Raw genomic sequence first — 19606 nt, 5'->3', positions numbered from 1 at the left:
AAGGAAGGAAGGAAGGAAGGAAGGAAGGAAGGAAGGAAGGAAGGAAGAAGGAGGGGGAGGGGAAGGAGAGGGGAGGAGGAAGGGAAGGAAGGAGGAGGGAAAGAAGGAAGGAAGGAAGGGAGAAGGGGGGAGAGGGGAAGGAGGGAGGGGGAGGGGGAGGGAGGCCGTCCCCACCTAGTCCCCTGGCCCAGACAGACAATCACACACAGCTAGAGTTACTACCATTTCTCTGGAGCCCACAAACACCCCCTCTCCCCCCAGAATCCCACCTCTGCGTCTGGCTCCCTCCCCTTGTGCTGCCCACCGCCCCCGTGGGAACTGAGCACAGGGGGTGCTTACTCAAGACGTAGCCGGACGTCCAGCTGCCCTTGCTCACCAGGCCCTGCAGCAGGCGGAAGAGCAGCAGGGACGTGTAGTTTGGCGCCACGGCCGTGAGGGCACCCAGGACCGCACTGGTGAGCGAGGTGGCCAGGAGACATAATTTTCGGCCAAACCTTCAGAGGCAAGGACACAGGGAAGTGAAGTGGGGCTGTTGAGTGTTTGGGGACCGATGGGCCCCAAGGGACAGACGGGGTCTCGATCGGGAGGCCCATGTCACTGGTCTCCTGAGGGACCCCCGACCTGAGAGCCTGGCCATGTGGTCCTCAGGGAACAGCGGCCCTTCCGAGGTTCATTAAATCACTGTAAGGGGGAACCAGGATCCCGGTGCTCTCAGGCACCTGGTGTCTCGGCCAGGAGGGGGTGCTCCCCTGGTGGCTCTGCAGGGTCCCCTGCATGACCCCCCTCATCCCCTAGTCGACTGTATTATTATTAACAGGGTTTGACAGCAGGCGCCCTCATGCTAGACTTAGCAGCAGCCTCAGGAACTTCTCTGGGAAAATACTCCGTTCTGATGGTGTAACTCCTGAGGATTATTTCCTTTTCCTTTTTCCATGAATGAAATGGGGAAATCGTGTGCTAACTCTTCTTCCCGGGCGGTGCTTCACTGACTCCATCTTTCCAACCTGACCCGGCATTCTGGTGGCTACGCAAGGAAGCAAGGGGCCAACGTCCTGTGTGGTCACGGTGCCCTGGTCCCCACCCCAGTCTCCCCACCCTGCAACCTCTTCCCTCCCTGCCCTCTGCCTCCTAGACTCCAGCCCGGGCCTTCACTCCCCTACTCCTTGCCTCCTCACCTCAAGCCCCTGCCCCTGCCCAGCGCACCTACCCACCAGCCCGTAAACGTCCTCGTCCTGTACTAACATAGAAACTGTCTGTCGGACACTCACCCCTTATCACCTCAGAACACTCAGACCTCATGACACCCGTGTCCACCCCCTCTATCTTTTCTCCTGCGCCTCTGACCAAAGGCTCTTCAGCTAGCTCCCCCAGGGCCAGCCCGTCCACTGCCCCTTTGGTCCCTCGCACCTTCCACGATGCCATTGTCCCCTTCCTGGACCCTTCCCCTGTCCCCTGTCCCTGCAGCCCACCTGCCCTGCAGAGTTGTCCACATGCACAAACTCCACTTCCTTCTCTCTCTTGCTTTTCTTCAGCCTTCCCCTGCCACCATCCCTGTCACTGGTACTTATGGGACCAAGTCCCCAGATTTTGGCCTCTCCTCCCCATTGGGCCAGACCCGTCTTGCATTCTACAGCTTCACACTACCCCAGGAGAGTGGCTGCCCTTCCATCTCCCTACCATTTTGTTTAAATCTCCTCTGCCAGCAATTCCTTCCCTGCCAACATCTACACATCTCTCTATACTCTCGGCTAGCTTATCTCGAACGTGGTTGACAGCTTCTGGTGACAAATCCCAGATATTTATCTCTAGCACAAATCCCTCTTCTGAGCACAGCTCATGTATGCAACCCCTACTTGACATCTCTTCTGTGCCTCCAGGGCCACTCAGCACAGCTGAGAATTCCCTCGGCCAGGACAGAACTCTTGATGGCTTCCCACCCCCACAACAAAGTCTGCTTCTAATCCACTCTGTCCCATCTCAAAAAATGGCCCCATCCTCCCCTCACCCATCTGCTCCATGCATAAACCTTGGCTTTGACCCCATCTTCTCTCAGCCCACCACCCCAATTCTACAATCTGCATGGAGTTTGGACCCCTGAAATCCATCCCAAATCCCAGCCTGATTCATCTTGCTGCCCCACCCCAGTCCGAAGCACCAGCCTTTGGTGCTTTTCTCTGTCACCTGGACAGATTCTTCTACCACTACCCCCTACGATCCATTCTTCTCATGGCATCGCTGCTATGTCTGGTCGAATTGGACTTTACGTACCTGTCTGCAATGTAGCCGACCCCCAGGGAGCCGAGGAAGAAGCCCAGGTTCACACAGGATTGAAAGAGATCCACCTTCCAAGAGTTGTCGCACACCAGGTTGAACTGCGCATCACACCACGGGCGGACGGGCCGAAAACACAAGACCGTTTGTAAGTCAAGCTGTATCTACTGTCTTGTCTCCAAAGTCAATGCTCACCACAAAGTGATACTCTCAACGGTTTCACATCACTTTCCCTTCCCACATTTTCATAAGACAGATTCACGGTTTCTGGCAACTCTCCGTTACTACCACTATCTACCCAACATCTTTGTTTTACCCTCACTACTGTCAAGTGCTTTGACATCAAGAGTCGGTTATTGAAAGACAACACAGCCAACAGATAAGTCTTCTGGAAAGAAGTAGAGTGCGGTAATTTCCTAAAGATAGAAATGTAGCAAAATAAATAGAATATGTTTCCGAGGATTGGTCAGAAGCCCTCAGTTAAGTACCTATTCGTTATATATTTAATTATGTGAAGTCCGCAGATAACTCCGTAGGTCATGACTGGTGTTGCCACACATGGCACAGGAGGGGATGAGCACAGACACCAGGGCAAGAAGGCGGGCTTGGCGGGGGCAGCGTGTGCGCTAGCGTCCTGTGGGTGGGGCCCAGGGTGGCTGGAGACTCAGGGACCAACATGCCAAGAGCCAGGGAGGCCAAGGCAGGAGAGTGTGGGAGCCTTTGCTGTGTTTTAGGGGCAGCCCCACCTCAGGGGTCACACACCTGCGCATGTGACAGGCCCAAGGATGAAGTGGCCCATGTCGTCTGCGGGGCTCCGAGAAGGTAGAGGTCAAGGTGGAGCCCCGCCTGGGCCCTCTCCTCCTCCCCATTCCTGGCTGTTTACTTCCTGGACATGAGCACTTTTTAAAATAAAACATAGGTAGCCCTCTGTGTCACCACCTCATTTTGAGAAAGTAATCGTGAGCCTGTCCTACCACCAGCTGTCTACGCCCAGACCCCGCGGTCCACTCCCGTGACGGCTTCGGCTCTGGGGCGCGACGAGACACCACGGGGCGTCCCGGGCATTCCCTCTACCAACCCAAACGTTCGTTCCCTTCAGCTGAAAGCACACCCTCCCCACGAAGCTTCTCCTCTGGTTCTTTGGTTTTCCCGGCCTGTCCCAGGCCCTGCCGTTAAAGACGGAGGGACAGGTCACTCCTGGGAGCTATCTGGCTGTCCCCGGGTCTGTATCTCCAACTGCCCAACTGGTTTTTTTGCAGCCTCCACCCACACTGTCTGAGACCACATCTGTGTACCCTAGATTTCCCCGAAGCTGCGGGGCACTGGTTTCGTCTTGTGCTCCAATTTTTGCAATGAGCAGGCCCAGGCTCCACGTTGTCCCCAGACTGTGCAGAAGCCAGAGCGCTCACAGCACTAGAGGAAGGAGCATCTGGCTTTACCTGCCACCATGGCCTCCTGCTGAGGTCCCTGCCCCCGCTCTGCTACGCTCAAGATCGGTGTCTGGCGTCGCCTGCCATGCCCCGTGCCCACCCCCTCAACTCACACCCAACCACTGCCCCCCAGCCCATTTGTACACGCCAGGAAGACAGGCCCAGCCCTCAGAAAAGCCTGGGACTGCACAGCATGGGGGCGCTGGATGGGTCGCTGCCCCTGCTGGGATTCCACCGGCCTGGGCCTAGTGTCTCAGGCACCGTTTACCAAGCAGCAGGCAGTGCTCTCCAAGCTTGTCTACGAATCACCCAGAGGCCTTGTCAGAACACAGACGCAGTAACTCCTCAGCCGATCCCAGGAGATCTCTAGGCTGAGACAAGTGTGCAAACGGTATAAGCACTCCCATGACCTCAGGCTGAGGCTTTGCTTGAGCTCAGGCTCATGCTCACAAGCAGGGGAAGACAGGGCTTCCCAGCCTGGAGGGGGGCCCCCAGCCCACGGTGGGGCTGCAGCTGGCAGGACAGGGCCTCCCGACAGGGGACTCAGGAGTCAGGGGAAGCAGGCACATTCCTTCCCCAGAAGGAGCCGCAGCCCCCTCCCTAGTGCAGAGGGTGGGGGGCTGGTGACACCAGGGTGTTCAAACCAGCTGGCTCAGCATCCTCCGGTAAGCAAGTTCCAAGGTCCAGGGCAAGGCTAAATTAAAGATTATTTCTGCAGAAAGGAATCACTAAGGTGAATCCTGGAGAATCCGCTTCAGTTTAGGATGAAGAGCAAGAAGCAAAGGCAGATTTAAAGCAATGGGGATGGAGAGTGCTGAGTCCTCCTGCCCCCCACCCCCTACCTAGAGCCCTGGTCTTGTCACACTTGGTATCTCCACAGACTCCCACCGCCCTTCATGCTCTACCCACAGCCACTTTCTCCCTGCTCCGTCTGTGGATGAGAGCCTCAGGATCCCTTCCATCCTTGTCAGAGCTGAGATCTGGGGTCTCATGGAAGCTCACCCCTGCTGCCACCGATGGCCACTGGGTTCTGGAGCTCTTTCTCTGTCCTCTTGTGTCTTCCCCTCCCGGCCACCACCCTGCCAAGCTCCTGCCCCGCTCACCCACACCCCCAGGACCCTTCCCCCAACCCAGGCCAGCCCTGCATCTCCCCTGAAGCATCCTGTGGGTAGATGCTTCTCACGGGGCTCGTGGCTCAGCTTCCCCTCCTTCCGGGGACACGCCCTGCCCCAGCACCCTGGGTCCAGACCACTCCCAAGGTCCAGCCAGGACTGTCTTGCTTTGCTTTTCTGCCTAAACAAAACCAAACTTCCTTGTCTGACATGAAGACAGGGTTGCCAGGTTTAGAAAAAAAAAAAAAAATCCAGAATACTCAGAATTTGAATTTCAGATAAACAACACATTTTTTTTAGTGTAAGTATGTCACATGCAATGCTTGTATTCCCTGCCTTGGCTCTCAGCATCAAATAAATGCACAAAAACTGGGACATAATTATCTTTAAAAAATTGTTTGGGCGCCTGGGTGGCTCAGAGATTGAGCATCTGCCTTGGACTCAGGTCGTGATCCCGGGGTCTTGGGACCGAGTCCCACATCGGGCTCCCCGTAGGGAACCTGCTTCTCTCTCTGCCGGTGTCTCTCTCTCTCTCTGTGTGTGTCTTTCATGAAAAAATATGTAAAATCTTTTGAAAAAATTGTTTGGCTTTTATCTGAAATTCCTATTTAACTCAGTGTCCTGCATTTTATCTGGCAACCTTACATGAGTACTCTGCGCTCTCGAGGGAAAGTGAGGAGTCCCCACCCTTCATGCCTGTGTTCCTCCACAGAACCCTGAACTGCAGGCACCTGGGGGCTCAGTGGTTGAGCATCTATCTGCCTTTGGCTCAGGTCATGATCCCGGGGTCCTGGGATCGAGTCCCACATTGGGCTCCCTGAAGGGAGCCTGCTTCTCCCTCTGCCTGTGTCTCTGCCTCTCTCTGTGTCTCTCATGAATAAATAAATAATCTTAAAAAAGAAAAAAAGAACCCTGAGTTCTACGCAATGTAACAGCTCATTGTCCCAAATGAACCTAGCACACGCTCCCTCTCCCCCAAGCCAGCCTTGCCCCTTGCTCCTTCTCCCGGTCTGTCCTGTTCCCTCTCCTTGCTGCTCAGAATACTGACCGAGGCTCCATTCAAATGCCACTTCCTTCTGGAAGGTGCCCATGATCTGTGCAGCAGCCAAGGTACACGTCCACCCCGGGAGCCCAACGGCCCCTGTGTGTCTACCCACACGTGACCCCGGGCACTGGTCTTCTTCTCACTGCCCTGGAGACTGCAGCCTCCCTGAGGGAAGCTCACGGCCTGTGTCCCTCCCAGCCCCACGGTGGTGCGGGAGCAGAGCAAAGGCTCAGACACTTTCCTGAGTGAGCAGACCGCGGAGTGAATAGATGAAAGATGGTATCCGATCCTTTACTAGCAGAGGAGGTCTCATCACACAGAACAGAACAAACACCTCCCTGTCTTGGTCGGATCTACATTCCCAGCCAGACTGTCAGACAGTTTGGTCCCCCCGGGAGCGAGGCGTCTCATTGGTTACCTGTCTTTGGAGGATGCGTTGGAGACCAGGTGTTCAGGCAGTGGCAGGTAAAGCAAGTCACACCTGCGCCTGTTCCTCCTGAAGGAGAAACCTCTGTGCTGTCCCCTCCCCAGCCTTGCCCCTTGATCAGGCAAGGGGAGAGGACACAGCTCTTTCCTCCAGTAGGAGCCTCGGCTGTGCTGACACTGAAACCACTAAGTGACCTCTTGTTCCAGCTAAGCAGTGCCCTCGCCAAAACCAGGCTTTGCTAACAGAGTGCCTCTGCATAACTTCCGGCCTCTGGTTTCAACAATGGTCCTCAATGCCAATCTCCAAGTGCCCACACTTTTCACAATGTAACACTTTTTACAAGGTCTATGAAGGGAAAAAAAAAAATCTAGTGGCTTTTTATTAAAATATTCTCAAGGCACCATACAGAAAGAACCCACTGAACTATGCAAATGAGGCCCTCTGACGCCATCGTCCCACCTGTAGGCCAGGAGCAGGGCCCCTGACGCAGCCCCAGCACTGATGCCATGTACCGTTGAACTTGCCAATCCTGTGGGGCAGGTGACTTGCCATTCCTGGCTGGCCCGTGAGGCAGTGGAGGCTCAGAGGCCCTGAGTAACGTACTCAGTGACGCCCAACTGATCTGGGGCACGGCTGGCTTTGAAAAGGTCCTTCTCCGGGCAGCCCGGGTGGCTCAGCGGTGTAACGCCGCCTTCAGCCTAGGGCCTGATCCTGGAGCCCCTGGATCGAGTCCCACGTGGGGCTCCCTGCATGGAGCCTGCTTCTCCCTCTGCTGAGTCTCTGCCTCTCTCTCTGTGTGTGTCTCTCATGAATAAATAAATAAATAAAAAGAAAAAAAAAAAGAAAAAAAAGGTCCTTCTCCAAAGCCAGAGCTGCTTCCACACGATCCCAGCCAGCATTTAGCTCTCTCATGAGTGCAGAAAGGGAGACCCACCAATCTAATGACACCCCAAGTGAATGCAGCAGGCTCTTAGAGAAGCCAGTGGGCCAGAAAGAAGAGGAACCTGTCTCCCTGCAGACCAATGTCCTAACAATCCAGCTCAGCCTGGCTTGCAAAGGTCTCCCCTACCTCCAGCCCGCTCCTCTAATACCCCACGTCTACAGGGGACCAGACAGGAGAAGCAGGCCACCGAGTGCCCAGGACAGCGCCGGACATGGCCTAGGTGATCAGCGAATAAAATTCTCCCCCCTTCTTCCCTGATGCGAAGCTGAACCTTCTAGGATTTGCGGTGTGCTTCCTCCCTGCCCCTGCAGCCCTCCTGTTCCCTCAAACACAGGGCCCGGCCTCACCTCGGTCACGATGGAGGAGCCGGGCGTGTCGTAGGCCCAGCCGTGCAGACAGGGCCCGAGCGGCAGGTGGCTCCTGTTGGCGGCCAGGCCGGCCAGCGGGTCCACGCAGCCCAGGGCGCTCTGGTTCCAGTCCACCGCGTAGCTGCGGCACTGGCGGGGGAAGGCGTCGCCCGCGGGCCCCGGGCCCGGCACCGTGTAGTTGAGCTCCTCCGCCGCGCTCCAGCCGCATCGCCGGCCCAGCTCGGCCGCCCCGGGGCTCAGGCAGCGGTGATCCGGGGTGAAGGCCAGGAAGACGATGCCCACGTAGACGGGGGCGAAGGCAGCCGAGAGCAGGCATAGGGTCAGGAAGGCTTGCTTCTGGAACCAGCCAAACTCGCCGACCTGCTCCAGAATATCATCCACGGTGGGCATAACGGAGCCAGCACCTTCATCACTTTGACCCAGCTGTCGCGGCCGCGGTGGCCAGGGTCAATGTTCCGTGCGGACTTCTCTGCGATGGGCTGGTTCGAAAGCAAGTTGCTGTCCAAGCACGTCTACCTGGAAGCCGACCAACTGGAAGCGATCTTTCACCCCGTGGCGCCCATGACAGGCAAGGGTGGAAGCAGGAGGGTGACTGGCCACATGGCTTGGCCGGGAAGCAAGTCAACTAGGTGGAGGTTCAAATTCTCTTTCTCTCTCTCTTTTTTTTTTTTTTTTTTTAAAGATTTTATTTATTCATTCATGAGAGACACAGAGAGAGGGAGAAGCAGGCTCTCTGTGGGGGAGCCCCATGTGGGACTCGATCCCTGGACCCTGGATCACAACCTGAGGCGAAGGCAGATGCTCAACCGCTGAGCCACCCAGGTGCCCCCTTGAATTCTCTGGAGTCAGAGCTCCCTCCCAGAGAGGAGAGAGTTAGAGCCCGCTGGGTAAACCCCCTGGTTGGCTCTTCCAGAGAGATTGCTTATCTAAAAACTTCATTTTAGAATCCAGCTAAATCAAAGAGGGCCAGCTGCCTGCTGGCACAGCTACAGGGGCTGTGCAATCCGGCGGCTCATAGGCTGGCCTGTACCCTACCCCCATCCCCACCCTTACCCCCACCCCCACCCCCTGCACGGACTGGCCTCGAGCTTGGCTCTGCAGAGCATCTGATCCTATTTGCCGCCGCCGCCGAGGGCTCTGCAGGCCAGCATCCCAGGTGAAAGGCTCTAGACTCAGCCACCAGCCAGGCTGACCAGTGACCATCAATGACAAGGCCGTCAGCCTCCAGCACAGGGCTCCTGCGTGTGTTCTGGAACTCCTCACGACGGCCTTCACGGGAGGTGTGATCAGACTCCCCACTGCTCAGCTGGGGAAACAGAAGCTTAGGGAGCTAACAGCAGCCTCCAAGTCCACGCTGTCACTGAACTTGAACCTCCTTCAGCTCCAGAGCAACATCCCTTCATTTATTAACCGGCCCTTCTTCACCACCTGCTGTGTTAGTTCTTTGGCTCACTCCACAAATACCGTGCCAAGTCCCTACACGTTTCCAGCAGCCCCAGGCTCCAGGACGCAGAGTTGGGGCAGCCCCTACCTCCCAACAGCTTACAGTTCAGGGGGGCACAGACTTACAAAGGGAGAGCTCCAGTGGACGGCACTAGGGGAGCCCCCCACACTGACCCCTCAGCCAGTCGAGCACCTTCCATCTATCCAGTGGGTTGACGGGGGGAGGGGGACGGGGCGGGAGGGCAAGCAGTCGGTGAGAAAAGGCAGGAAGGGTGTAGCAGGCTGGGATGGCAAGGTGGCCCCCTGCTGGAGTCGGCACCTTGGGGTATCCATGGGACCTGAGACTCGCCTGTCTCCATGCAACACATCCAATGTGGCAATGCCACCCATGTGATTACATCACAGTTTAACAGCCACGTTCCTCTTCCCATTGCTGCCTTTGATGGAGCAAATGGCCCTGTGGGGGAGCCCACGTGGCAAGGACATAAGGTGCTGACAACTGCAGGGACGACGTGGGCTCAGAAGGAGATTTTTCCCCAGACTGCAGAAGGTCCAGCTACACTGTGGCCACGCTTCTGTCCCCCAGACATGGGAGACACATGTGTGTGGCCTTACGCACCTAGTTTTGTGGTGATGTGGCTACACAGCAATAAACGAGGAGAGAAACTGTGGGCTCTGGGGAGCAGCAGGGTCCTGAAGGGCCTGGGGGCCTAGGAGCCACCTCGCTCCCAAGGCCTGTGGCTGGCTACCTGTGCTCCACGCGTGCCCCCTGGGACCTCACTTGCCGGACTGACGGCCGAGGCCAGGCATTGGCAGCAGAGGCCGGGCTCGAGCAGCTCTCCCCTCGGCCCATCCGACTGCACACACCCCCTCTGTGGCCAATCTCGGAGCAGGGAAGGGGGCAGAGGGGCAGCCTGGGGTCCCCGGCCCCTCCAGGCCTTCACCCTGCTTCCCCCTTGGCCTCCTGTGGGGGGAAATCAGAGCGAGGGGCCTGCTCATCGTGGGGCAGAGCTGGGAGCGAGCCGTCAGGTCCTCTGGCCTCTCAGACAGAGACTCACGTCCCGCGTTTCGCTGGGAGGGACTGAGGCTGAGCACGCAGGGCCAGGAGCTGGCTGCAAACTGATCATAGCGCGGCAGCGGCGCCTTGGCCGGACGGGGAAGCAGCCTCTGGTTTTCTGGTTCACCAGGCCTTCAGCCTGGGGCACACGGTGAGGGGATAGCTGAGCTCCCTAACACACTCATCCCCCACATCCTCACCCCAACATAGGATGGCCGGGCTTTGCAGGACCCCATGGGACCTGACCCAGCACCGCCCTCCCAGCCTGCCCAGGTGGTAGACTCCCAGCTGCTTGACTATACAACAAGCTGACACCCGGGTCACTGGGCCAAGGGGACCAACTGGACACTGGGTGGGACCCCAGGAGCCTTGGCTGGAGCTGCTGACAGGAGACATCAAAACGGCATCAGATGGGAAATATCTTCCCCGCCCCCCATCTCAGCCCTGGGACACAGACACAGATGTCAGGACGGGTCCCTTCACCTGCGCACAGGAGAGGCAGACGGGGCAGTGTTTACGGTGCCAACGGCACCCTTTTGTTTCTGGACTCTTCTCTCTCTGCTCCGTGGGCACTGGGAGCCGGCCTCAAGCCCAGGGCTATACCGGCTGGTGTGGCCAAAGTAAGGCCCACGTCACAGGGCTGCAGCTCTGCGATACCCCTGCCTATGCGGGCTGCTGCCAGAGGGCTGAGCACTGGCTGGGAGGGTGGGAAGGAGGGGGGCCTGGGCAAGCCTCCCCAGAGCCAGGACCTCACACACTCCCAGCTGAAAGGCAGTCCTTTCTACTGGTGTGAGTTCATAGGAAATGTGTCAGGGTCTCTTTCCCCGGTTCCTTGCGTAGAGCTCCAGAAACCCTTGTAATTTCCTAGGTGACAAGAGTGTCCTTTGTTCTAATGATGTGACTCCTGGATGGCTCCTGGTCACAGGACAGATCAAGCCATGCATGGAAGCTTGGAACATTCAGCCCCACCCAATTCTCTTGAGGAGGAAGATGGGCTGAAAACAGAGCTAATGATCCATCAAGCCTATGTGATGAAGCCTCTGTAGGAATCCTAAAAGTGGGGCACCTGGGTGGCTCAGTGGCTGAACATCTGCCTTCAGCTCAGGTCGTGATCCCGGGGTCCTGGGATCGAGTCCCGCATTGGGCTCTCCACAGGGAGCCTGCTTCTCCCTCTGCCTGTGTCTCTGCCTCTCTGTGTCTCTCATGAATTAAAAAATAGAGAGAAAGAAAGAAAGAGAAAAGAAAGAAAGAAAATAAAAAAAGAAAGAATCCCAAAAGTAAGGGATCTGAGAGCTTCCTGCTGGTGAACGCATCCACAACAGGAGGATGATGCACCCCAACTTCACGGTGACAGAAGCCCCTCTGCTGCCCTATGTACCTCTTGATCTGGCTGCTCATCTGTTTCCTTGATCGTATTCCTTGGTAAACTGGTAAATATCAGTGTTTCCCTGAGTTCTCTGAGCTGCTCCAGCAAATCCATTGAATTCAAAGGGGAAGCAGTCATGGGACCCAGATCTGCATCCAAGTCACAGAAATATGGGTGACCTGGGGACCCTCGATCTGCAATTGGTGTCTGAAGTGGGGGGTGGTCTTGTGGGACTGGGCCCCTTACCTGGGGTCTGAGGCTATCTCCAGGTAGACAGTGTCATAATCCAGTTAAATTATAGGACCCGCAGGTGGTATTCCAGAGCACTGCTTGGTGTGGGGAGAACCCCACACACTTGGTGACCCGAAGTGAGACGTTCTGAGTGAGGAGCAAGGGAGATACACACAGGAGAAGGGAGAGCTCGGTTTTACCTACACAGGAAAACGAGTGGCCACTCAAGCCAGCCAGGGCTGCCCACTCGCTCTCTGTGTTGCCTGGACCAGGGACTCGGTTTCCCATCTCACGATTCCTGGCTCAGGTGCAGCGAGGGTGGCCGAGGACATCTTGGGGATCAGAATGAAAACAGGAGAAGCACCAAGCACTATGACCCTGTAATCAACCACCAAACCACCCATGGCAACTCCCCACCCCTGCCACCCCCACCTCATGGGGGCCCCTCCCCTGGCTGCACTCAGCCCCAGGGCTGAGTCCCAGGCCTGTCCCAGGCCGCAGGCCTCCTCACCAGCTCTGGGGTTGCTGGTTCCATCTCTGTGCCGCCAGGAGGGCACCACCATGTCCTCTCCTCACAGCCTTCAGTCCCCAGCCCCTTGTCCAAAACAACAGCTTTCTCTTAAGGACCTGAAGGGACAGGGAAACTGCAGTGGGGAGTATGGAAACCACCAGAAACGAGGAACCAGCACAGGAGCCGTGGTGAGATTCGGCAGGGCCATCAGGGCACGGCCTTCCTTGTGACCCAGGCCGTCCTCACACCGCAGGCTCCCGCCCGCCCCATGTCGGGGCCCCTCTGCTGACACCAAACCCACCGACGCGGGAGCCTACCCCCCAGAGCTCGGCCAGAGGCCCAACAGGGCAGCCTCCTGTCTCCACCTCCCATCTCCCGGCGCCAGGACCATCCGGACCCAACAGCCTGTGTGTGCCTGCCTGGTTTGCTGCTTACAACCTCTGGTCCTCATTTGTCCCAGCACACGTAGGAAACAGCCACACATATTCCTTCCTACCCTCCCTCCCTCCAGAGCTCAGAGGGCTCACCAAGGTCACCCTCGGGGCCAGGGGTCCCTGGGAGCAGAGACTAGTCAAGACACTGGGGACGGGTTTGGAGCCAGCCATCACTGGGCTCTGGGTTCCGGTTCTATCCCCAACTGGATGCCGGCATCCCAAGTCCCAGTAACCTAAGGATACCTGTCAAAGTCCAGCCCGTGAGAACCTACTGGGCTCTCAGTGACCCACCCACCCTGTCCCCGCAAAGGAGCCCACCTGTTCACTCGCCCACTCACTCCTTGACGGGCACGATGGCGATCACAGGTCACAGGGGGCAGCTTCAACGAGGCCCCCAGGCACAACTGTGGGTCCTCCCTGTGTCTGCTGGCCACCAGGACCCTCTAGGGGACCGACCGGGCCTCACATCCCTTGATTAGCATCCCGGGGCGGCCGTAACAAAGGGCCACAGGCCAGGGGAACTGAAATCACAGGCCATGTATTAGAGGTCACAGTCCTGGAGACCAGAACCCAAAACCACAGTGTGGCAGGGCTGGTTTCTTCTCAGGGCTAAGAAGGGAGGATGTGTTCTAGGCCTCTCGTTGGCTTGTGGAAGGCCGTCTTCCCCATGTCGTCACATCCTCCTCTCTCAGTGCACATCTGTCTCTGTCTTTGTTGTAAGGACACCGGTCCTAGTGGATGAGGACCCACCTCTGACCTCACCGGCAAACATTTAGAAAGCGCTGCATACCGTACCTTCTTGGAAACCTTCCTACCCTCCCTCCCTCCAGAGCTCAGAGGGCGGAGTGCTCACCAAGGTCACCCCCAGGGCCAGGGGTCTCTGCAGGGATCACTGGCTCGCCCCATGCTCTCAGGCCACCCAACAGGCTTGCTCAAGGGTAAGGCCAACTTACCCTTTTTAAAAAAAAAAAAAAAAAAATATATATATATATATATATATATATTAACTCCGTTAACTCCATAATATGCCAATCACGAGCTAGTTTTCAGCAGTTACATTCCCTTGATCACGGCTGCAGAAGGATGTAATTGGAAAACAGGGAGACCAGAGACACGGCCGGAGGTGACATCACGCAGCCTACGCCACTGCAATACAATTGTCAAGTTCAGCGGCGGTTTGGTAAAGCCGGTTCAGTTCTGTTCCCTTTGCCAGGGATTCTCACGTTTGTGAAAATTGGACCAGCGAATGCAGCTGGAGAAGTAAGCCGTGTGAGCACACCTGAGTCATGAGTGGTCTTCAGAAGCTGATGGAGATTTACATCTAACCTCTCTAAACCACCTGTCCCCAAAATGCTCATCACCCCTAGTACCTGAACCCCAAGAAGAGACTTACATGTCCATCGGTTAACTCTCATGAAGGACTGGATTATCCCCCGATGTTGTTTTAAATGCCCAGGTGCCAATCAACCTTCTGGAAGGGATCATCGTATGCACTATACAGTTTCAGTGGTTGGTGAAGAATAGTTTTAGGTGTTCTAAGAGCAGACTTCTACTTTACTAGGGTTTCCTTGACACAGGGTTGCCTCATCATGCTCATCCCCCACTTACTCTGCTCCTCCACCACGCTCGGACAGTCTCAAACAAAAGGGCATGAGATAGTTGGTTCAAGGTATCCGGGTATCAGGGATGTCCTCTTACCAATAAAATCACTTCTCTGAAAACATCATAGTTCCTACTATTTGCTGTCAGGTCACATTTTTCTAATACTACCCACAACAGCTGGCAAGGGTGGTGACTGTCTTCAGAGCCCAGGGCAGTCAGTGGCGGTTGAGGTTCTTAAGAGTCCGAGCAAACACCCAGAAGCATTTGGCAGGTGGCCGCGGGTTCAGATGAAGACCTCTGCCATCACGTTCACCAACACGGCCAGTGGGTGCCTGCAAGTGGCCTTCCTGACCCAACAGGGGTGGGGAGGGCCTTCCTGTGTGTGTCTTAGAGGGAAGTGAGCAGGCGGGAGAGGCCTGAGAGAACAGCCCCCTGGACATGAAGCTTGAGGACAACCAACTCCTAGGTGTCCGCTTTAGCAAACTGGGGACACCGTGACGTCTGCTTTCTCGAAAAAGAGGGCTGACATGTCAGACCCCCAGAAAGCCGAATGCAGGCGAGGCAGCCCCAGCGCTGCCCACGAAGGGCCAGCAGGACCCCACCGCCGAAACCCACATGCAGACCTCTTTGGGGACTCCACAGAAGAGCACACAGGCTCCCAGACTTGGCGATGGGTTCAGCGACTCTTCACATCGAGGGGGGGGCGAAGAAAACATAACACTCGACTAATAATTTATCTTTTATTGAAATTATTGAATACTTTATATTACAGTAAATTCGATTGAAAAAAATGAGAGAAGAAATCAATTTTAAAAAATACACTCATGTTGAAATCAAAATTAGCCAGCCAAACCGAGTACAAACCAAGGAATTCTGTAGGGTAGTTTGCTTTTCAGTACATGAATACCACTGAGTCTATATACAATTCTATAATTCGAGAAAAGTCATTCATTAAACACTTCAAGAAAGGTGCCAACAGCCAGGGAAGGACAGTGGCCCCGCCCTCCTGTCCTGCAGCACTGAGAGGCCAACCCAGCACCCCCAGAGCAGGAATCCCAAGTGCAACGCTAGGGCGAAACGCTGGCCCATCGGCTTTCATGCAGTTTCCGTAAGTCACGCACTGTGCAAATTAAGGCTTCTTATAGGTCGAATGGTTGATAAACACTTTTTTTTTCTTAAAAAAATAAGCACAGTAAAGGTGGTATCATGAGAACCTGAAGAGGTGAGACCTATATCCCAAATCTGGAAAAAAGTTATTTTCTCTGACATCTCAACTCCATTCTCACACACACACAAAAATAATCTTTGGGTGGGTTGTTTGAATTCACCAGCCGGCGAAAGAAATACTGATAAATGTGCTCTGCGCACCTAGGATTGAAGACGTCATGCAAAAAGCTGCAGCCGTTACTGACTGAAGAGGCAGAGAACAGGCCTCCAGAGCCTAGGCACTCGGGGACCTCTGCACGTGTGTGTGCGTGCACGTGCGCGTTCCCTTAGGAAACAGGAAGCAAAGAGGAAGGACAGAATGGAGCGTTCTAACTTAGAGGCTACATTATTGACCAGTTCAAAAATCTCATATGGAACCTTCCTAGCACACCGACAGCTTCTCCTCCGGGCGGGGGATGAACCTTGACGTCACCCCTGCCGTCAGGGGAAAAAGGCTGTTGGCTTGTTTTTTTATGTTTTTTGTTTTGTTCTTTTTTTTTTTTTTTCCTTTTTCGCAAACCTGAGTAATTGTCAAAGTCAATAAATAGGAGGAGAGAATTAAATGCTAAAATATAATGGTCAAAACCATACAGGGCCTAAAGCAGCAAGGGTTTTTCTCAAATACGCAGCCCTCGGTTCCAAGATGCGTCTGGCCCGGGCACACACTATGAAGCGCCCGGCTGCCACGCTTTTAAAGTGAGGGCTGGGGACAAAACCCAGGGCCCCGGCCCCACCCCCAGTGACAGGAGCAGAGCCTCGTTCCAAGGACTGTAAACCTGACCTCCTCACCCTCTCCCCCAGCACAAAAACTCTTCCCTTTTGAAACAGTTTTTGTTAAAGGCAAAAATGATAGAAGCATCATCGAGCTGAAGTCTTATTTGGTTGGAGGTGCCTGGCGAGGCCGGACCCGCGTCTCCCGTAGGCACCAGGAGACTAGATGTGCAGGAGGTCCTCGTCGCTGTCGTCGTGGAAGGATGCCAGGCCGCCGGAGGTCCCGGTCTTCTGTGGCACAGGCCGTGGCTTCCCCCTGCGGACCCTGTCCCCTGTCACCAGCCCCCCTGCACCATCGGCGCTCTCCCGAAGCCCCCTCCTCTGTGGGATCCTCCCATGCGGCACACTCGCGGCCCCAGTCCCTCTGCCCGAGTGCACCCTCACCTCTGGGATGGTCAGGACCTCATCCTCACTGTCCTGGTCATCCCCGTGCAGGGAGGTGAGGGCTTCGGCCGTCACGGACTTCGTGGTAATGTGCCCGTTCTCCTGTCCTTCCTTCCCGGGCCTCGGGGTCGGTGCCTGGATCTCTTCCATCAGCCACTCGGTTTCGTTTTCATCCGCCTCCTCCTCCTTGTTCACCTGCATGAGACAAAGCGAGACCCTGGAGCCTGTTCTGCTCTTCTGTCACCCTCCCTTCCAGGACCTACTCATGAGCTGGGGAACCCCTCCCTGCCCCCTGCAGTCACCCCTTTCCCAGGCTCCCCCATCAGGGAAAGGAAGGGTCAGCTGGCAAGGTCAGCTCCTGCTGAGAGCCTGCCAAGGCAGACAGGGCCAGGAGGAAAGCTTCCACATTGAGCTAGGTGCCCTCAGGGGACAGGAGGGGCCAAGTGGTGAGACAAGCCTCAGGAAGGAGGTGACTGTGTCTGAAATAAGCCTTTTAGAAAGCAGTATGGTGGCTGTATCAGGAGGCACGAGCGTGCATATGCTCTTTAAACAAATAATGTGTTTGGGGGAAATTTATCTGAAAGCCAACCATCCAAATGGCAGATACACAAAAATTTTCATTATTACTATTATTATTTTTAATAGCCAACAAAAGCCTCCTGGGTGGCTCAGTCGGTTAAGCATCTGCCTCCAGCTCAGGTCATGATCTCAGCAGGGTCCTGGGATCAAGCCCCAAGTTGGGCCCCCTGTTGAGCGGGGAACCTGCTTCTCCCTCTGCAACACCACCCCCCAGCCCCTAGCCCCCCGCTGCCAGCTCATGCTTTTTCTCTCTCCTGCTCTCTCTCAAATAAATAAAATCTTAAAAAAAAAAACCCTCCCCCAAATAAATACAGCCAAAAAAGTAGAGACAACTTCAGTATTAAATGTTCTAAGAAAATTGGCTATAATCACAATGAGAAAAAGTTATAGGAAAAAAGGACAAGACATGTGCTTTGGTTCAAAGCAATGGATGATGCTTCCCCTTTTGTGTTTTTCTTGTCATCACCGACTGATGTCATCACCATATGGACAGCCCGATACTGGGGGCAGGGGAGGTGGGAAATTACCTTCGAGTATTTGTAGGACACGTTGGCACTTCTCCTGCAGCAGCTGGTCAGTCTGCTCACCACGATCTCCCTGTAAGGCGAGTGGTCACTGCTGGGTGGGACCAGCAGGGCAGAAGGCCCACCTGGCCAGCCCCACCACCTCGAGCGCCCACTGACAGAAGCCGCAGCGACCACAGGCATGGCCCTCCACGGCACAGGCGCACTAAACCCACGGCAGCTGGGTCAGTTCAGTGAAAAGAATGCTCTGGAATCAGACAGAAGGGGATTTGAAACCTGCTCTGCCTCTCAGCAGTCTAGCGAGGGCAGGAGCAAGTTACCTATGTTTGTGCTGTGTGACTACAATAAGACCATGTTGTTCCCACCACCCCAAGGCTGCACTGAGATTACGCGTGCCAAATAACTAAGCCAAGACCAGCTCACACCCAGACCTTCTCCCCTGACTCTTCATTCCAGCACATGCCTCTCTGGGTGGGATGGCTGCACACAGATTCTGGACGCCCTCTCTCATTTGCCAGGGCTGACCACACACAGGGCTCTTAGGCTCTGTGTTTCACTCATGCATGATGTGGAAGTCTGCTGGATGGACAGCCACACGTGGTGACAAGCCCTCTGACCCAAAAAAGGTGAGCCAAGGGGATGGTGTCATACCTGGCACACAGCAGGCTCTAGTAAATGCTCACTTTTACAATGGGAGGAAGGGGGCGGGGAGGATAGTGTAGAGGGGTCAGTGGATCAAAAGGAAGTCTGCTCATAAAAGGTGCTAATTTTTTGTCCATCTCAGGACACATCCAGAGACCAATGTCCTAGATACAGATGGGCCAGGCCGAGAGCCTGCAGAGCATCTGCTATGTGACGTGAGCACCAGAATGTGGCTCACAGACTGGGGACAGGTTCCACAGCCCTGCTCAAATAGAACACCTTGTCACAGGAACCCAGGCAGTTAAAAAAACACAGCTTTGAAGACAGCTTCCATAATTTACACACACACACACACACACACACACACACACACACAGAAGCTCAGATCCCAGGACTCCAACTTTGAAGCACTGGCCTCACGGCCCACCTGCCTCTGTCTCCTTACCTCCTTTCCTTCTTGTAAAGCAGCAGGGTCAGCAGACAGCCAGTGAGTGCCACCAGCAGCAGGCTGAGGACCGCCCCAACGGCCTGGCTTCTCTCTGACAGCCCCTTGTGCTCCTGTGTGTCCTCGCCTGCATTGTCACCATCAAGGTCCACTCTGAAAGGAAGCCACATCACTTGGTGGCACATCCCCCCGAGCAACAACCCCTGCAGGCCCCAACCCAGGGTGTGGAGAACAGCAAAGGACAGAGTCCTTGGATAGCGAGATTTCCACGAATATGGAAAATAGGTGCACAAGCAGGAGTACAGGTGGTAGGTGCTGCCTGGAGTGAGGCGGGCGGCGATTACAGAGGGCCACACGCACATCCCTGGGTCACCCCACTCTGCTTATCAGACTCCTAAGTGTGTTCTCGTTTCTACTTCGGGCTCTCCTGTGGGCCAGGAATTATTCTGAAGTGTGTTTTAGTGTCTAAATGTGTTTCCATTTTTCACTTAATTTCTCATTACTGGTTCCTAACTTAATTGCACTGAGTGTGTTATTTATATGGCACCAATGTTTAGAAATTTGCTAAGACTTGCCTTACATCCATGTTCCTAGAAAACACACGATAAAGTGGACTCTTTTTAAAAATGAAAACCAATCTAAGATCTAACAGATGTGATGTGGAATCCCCACCACCATCCCCTAGCACAGTTTTTCCAGACTACAGTGAAATCCCTCTTCAGGAAACAACAGAAACAACTGCAAGGCCGGAACTTTATCTCCTGATCCTAGTCTTGGGACAGAGGATGAGAAACTCCTGTAAGAACCAACCTGGA

At 55.2% G+C, this 19606-nt stretch overlaps 2 protein-coding genes across 2 annotated transcripts in view; both read right to left on the bottom strand.

Moving 5' to 3' along the window:
- SLC22A1 (solute carrier family 22 member 1) overlaps positions 1–8576 on the bottom strand; it is a 30565-nt gene extending 21989 nt beyond the window's left edge. The window contains exons 1-3 of the mRNA XM_025422685.3: positions 7576–8576; positions 2269–2372; positions 340–494 (exon numbers count right to left, since the gene is read on the bottom strand). Of these exons, the coding sequence (XP_025278470.1) occupies positions 340–494; positions 2269–2372; positions 7576–7986 (670 nt within the window). The 5' untranslated portion in view covers positions 7987–8576. The remainder of the gene's footprint in view (positions 1–339; positions 495–2268; positions 2373–7575) is intronic.
- Positions 8577–14966: 6390 nt separating this feature from the next.
- The window catches only part of IGF2R (insulin like growth factor 2 receptor), a 99770-nt gene continuing 95130 nt past the window's right edge, over positions 14967–19606 (bottom strand). Inside the window, exons 46-48 of the mRNA XM_025422683.3 lie at positions 18792–18944; positions 17708–17777; positions 14967–16796 (exon numbers count right to left, since the gene is read on the bottom strand). Coding sequence (XP_025278468.3) covers positions 16380–16796; positions 17708–17777; positions 18792–18944 — 640 coding nt within the window. The 3' untranslated portion in view covers positions 14967–16379. The remainder of the gene's footprint in view (positions 16797–17707; positions 17778–18791; positions 18945–19606) is intronic.

This window comes from Canis lupus, chromosome 1 (genome assembly GCF_003254725.2).
Source record: "Canis lupus dingo isolate Sandy chromosome 1, ASM325472v2, whole genome shotgun sequence".
NCBI lineage: Eukaryota > Metazoa > Chordata > Mammalia > Carnivora > Canidae > Canis > Canis lupus.
Note: the sequence above shows the minus strand (reverse complement) of the source record. Positions and strands in the feature narration are given on the sequence as shown.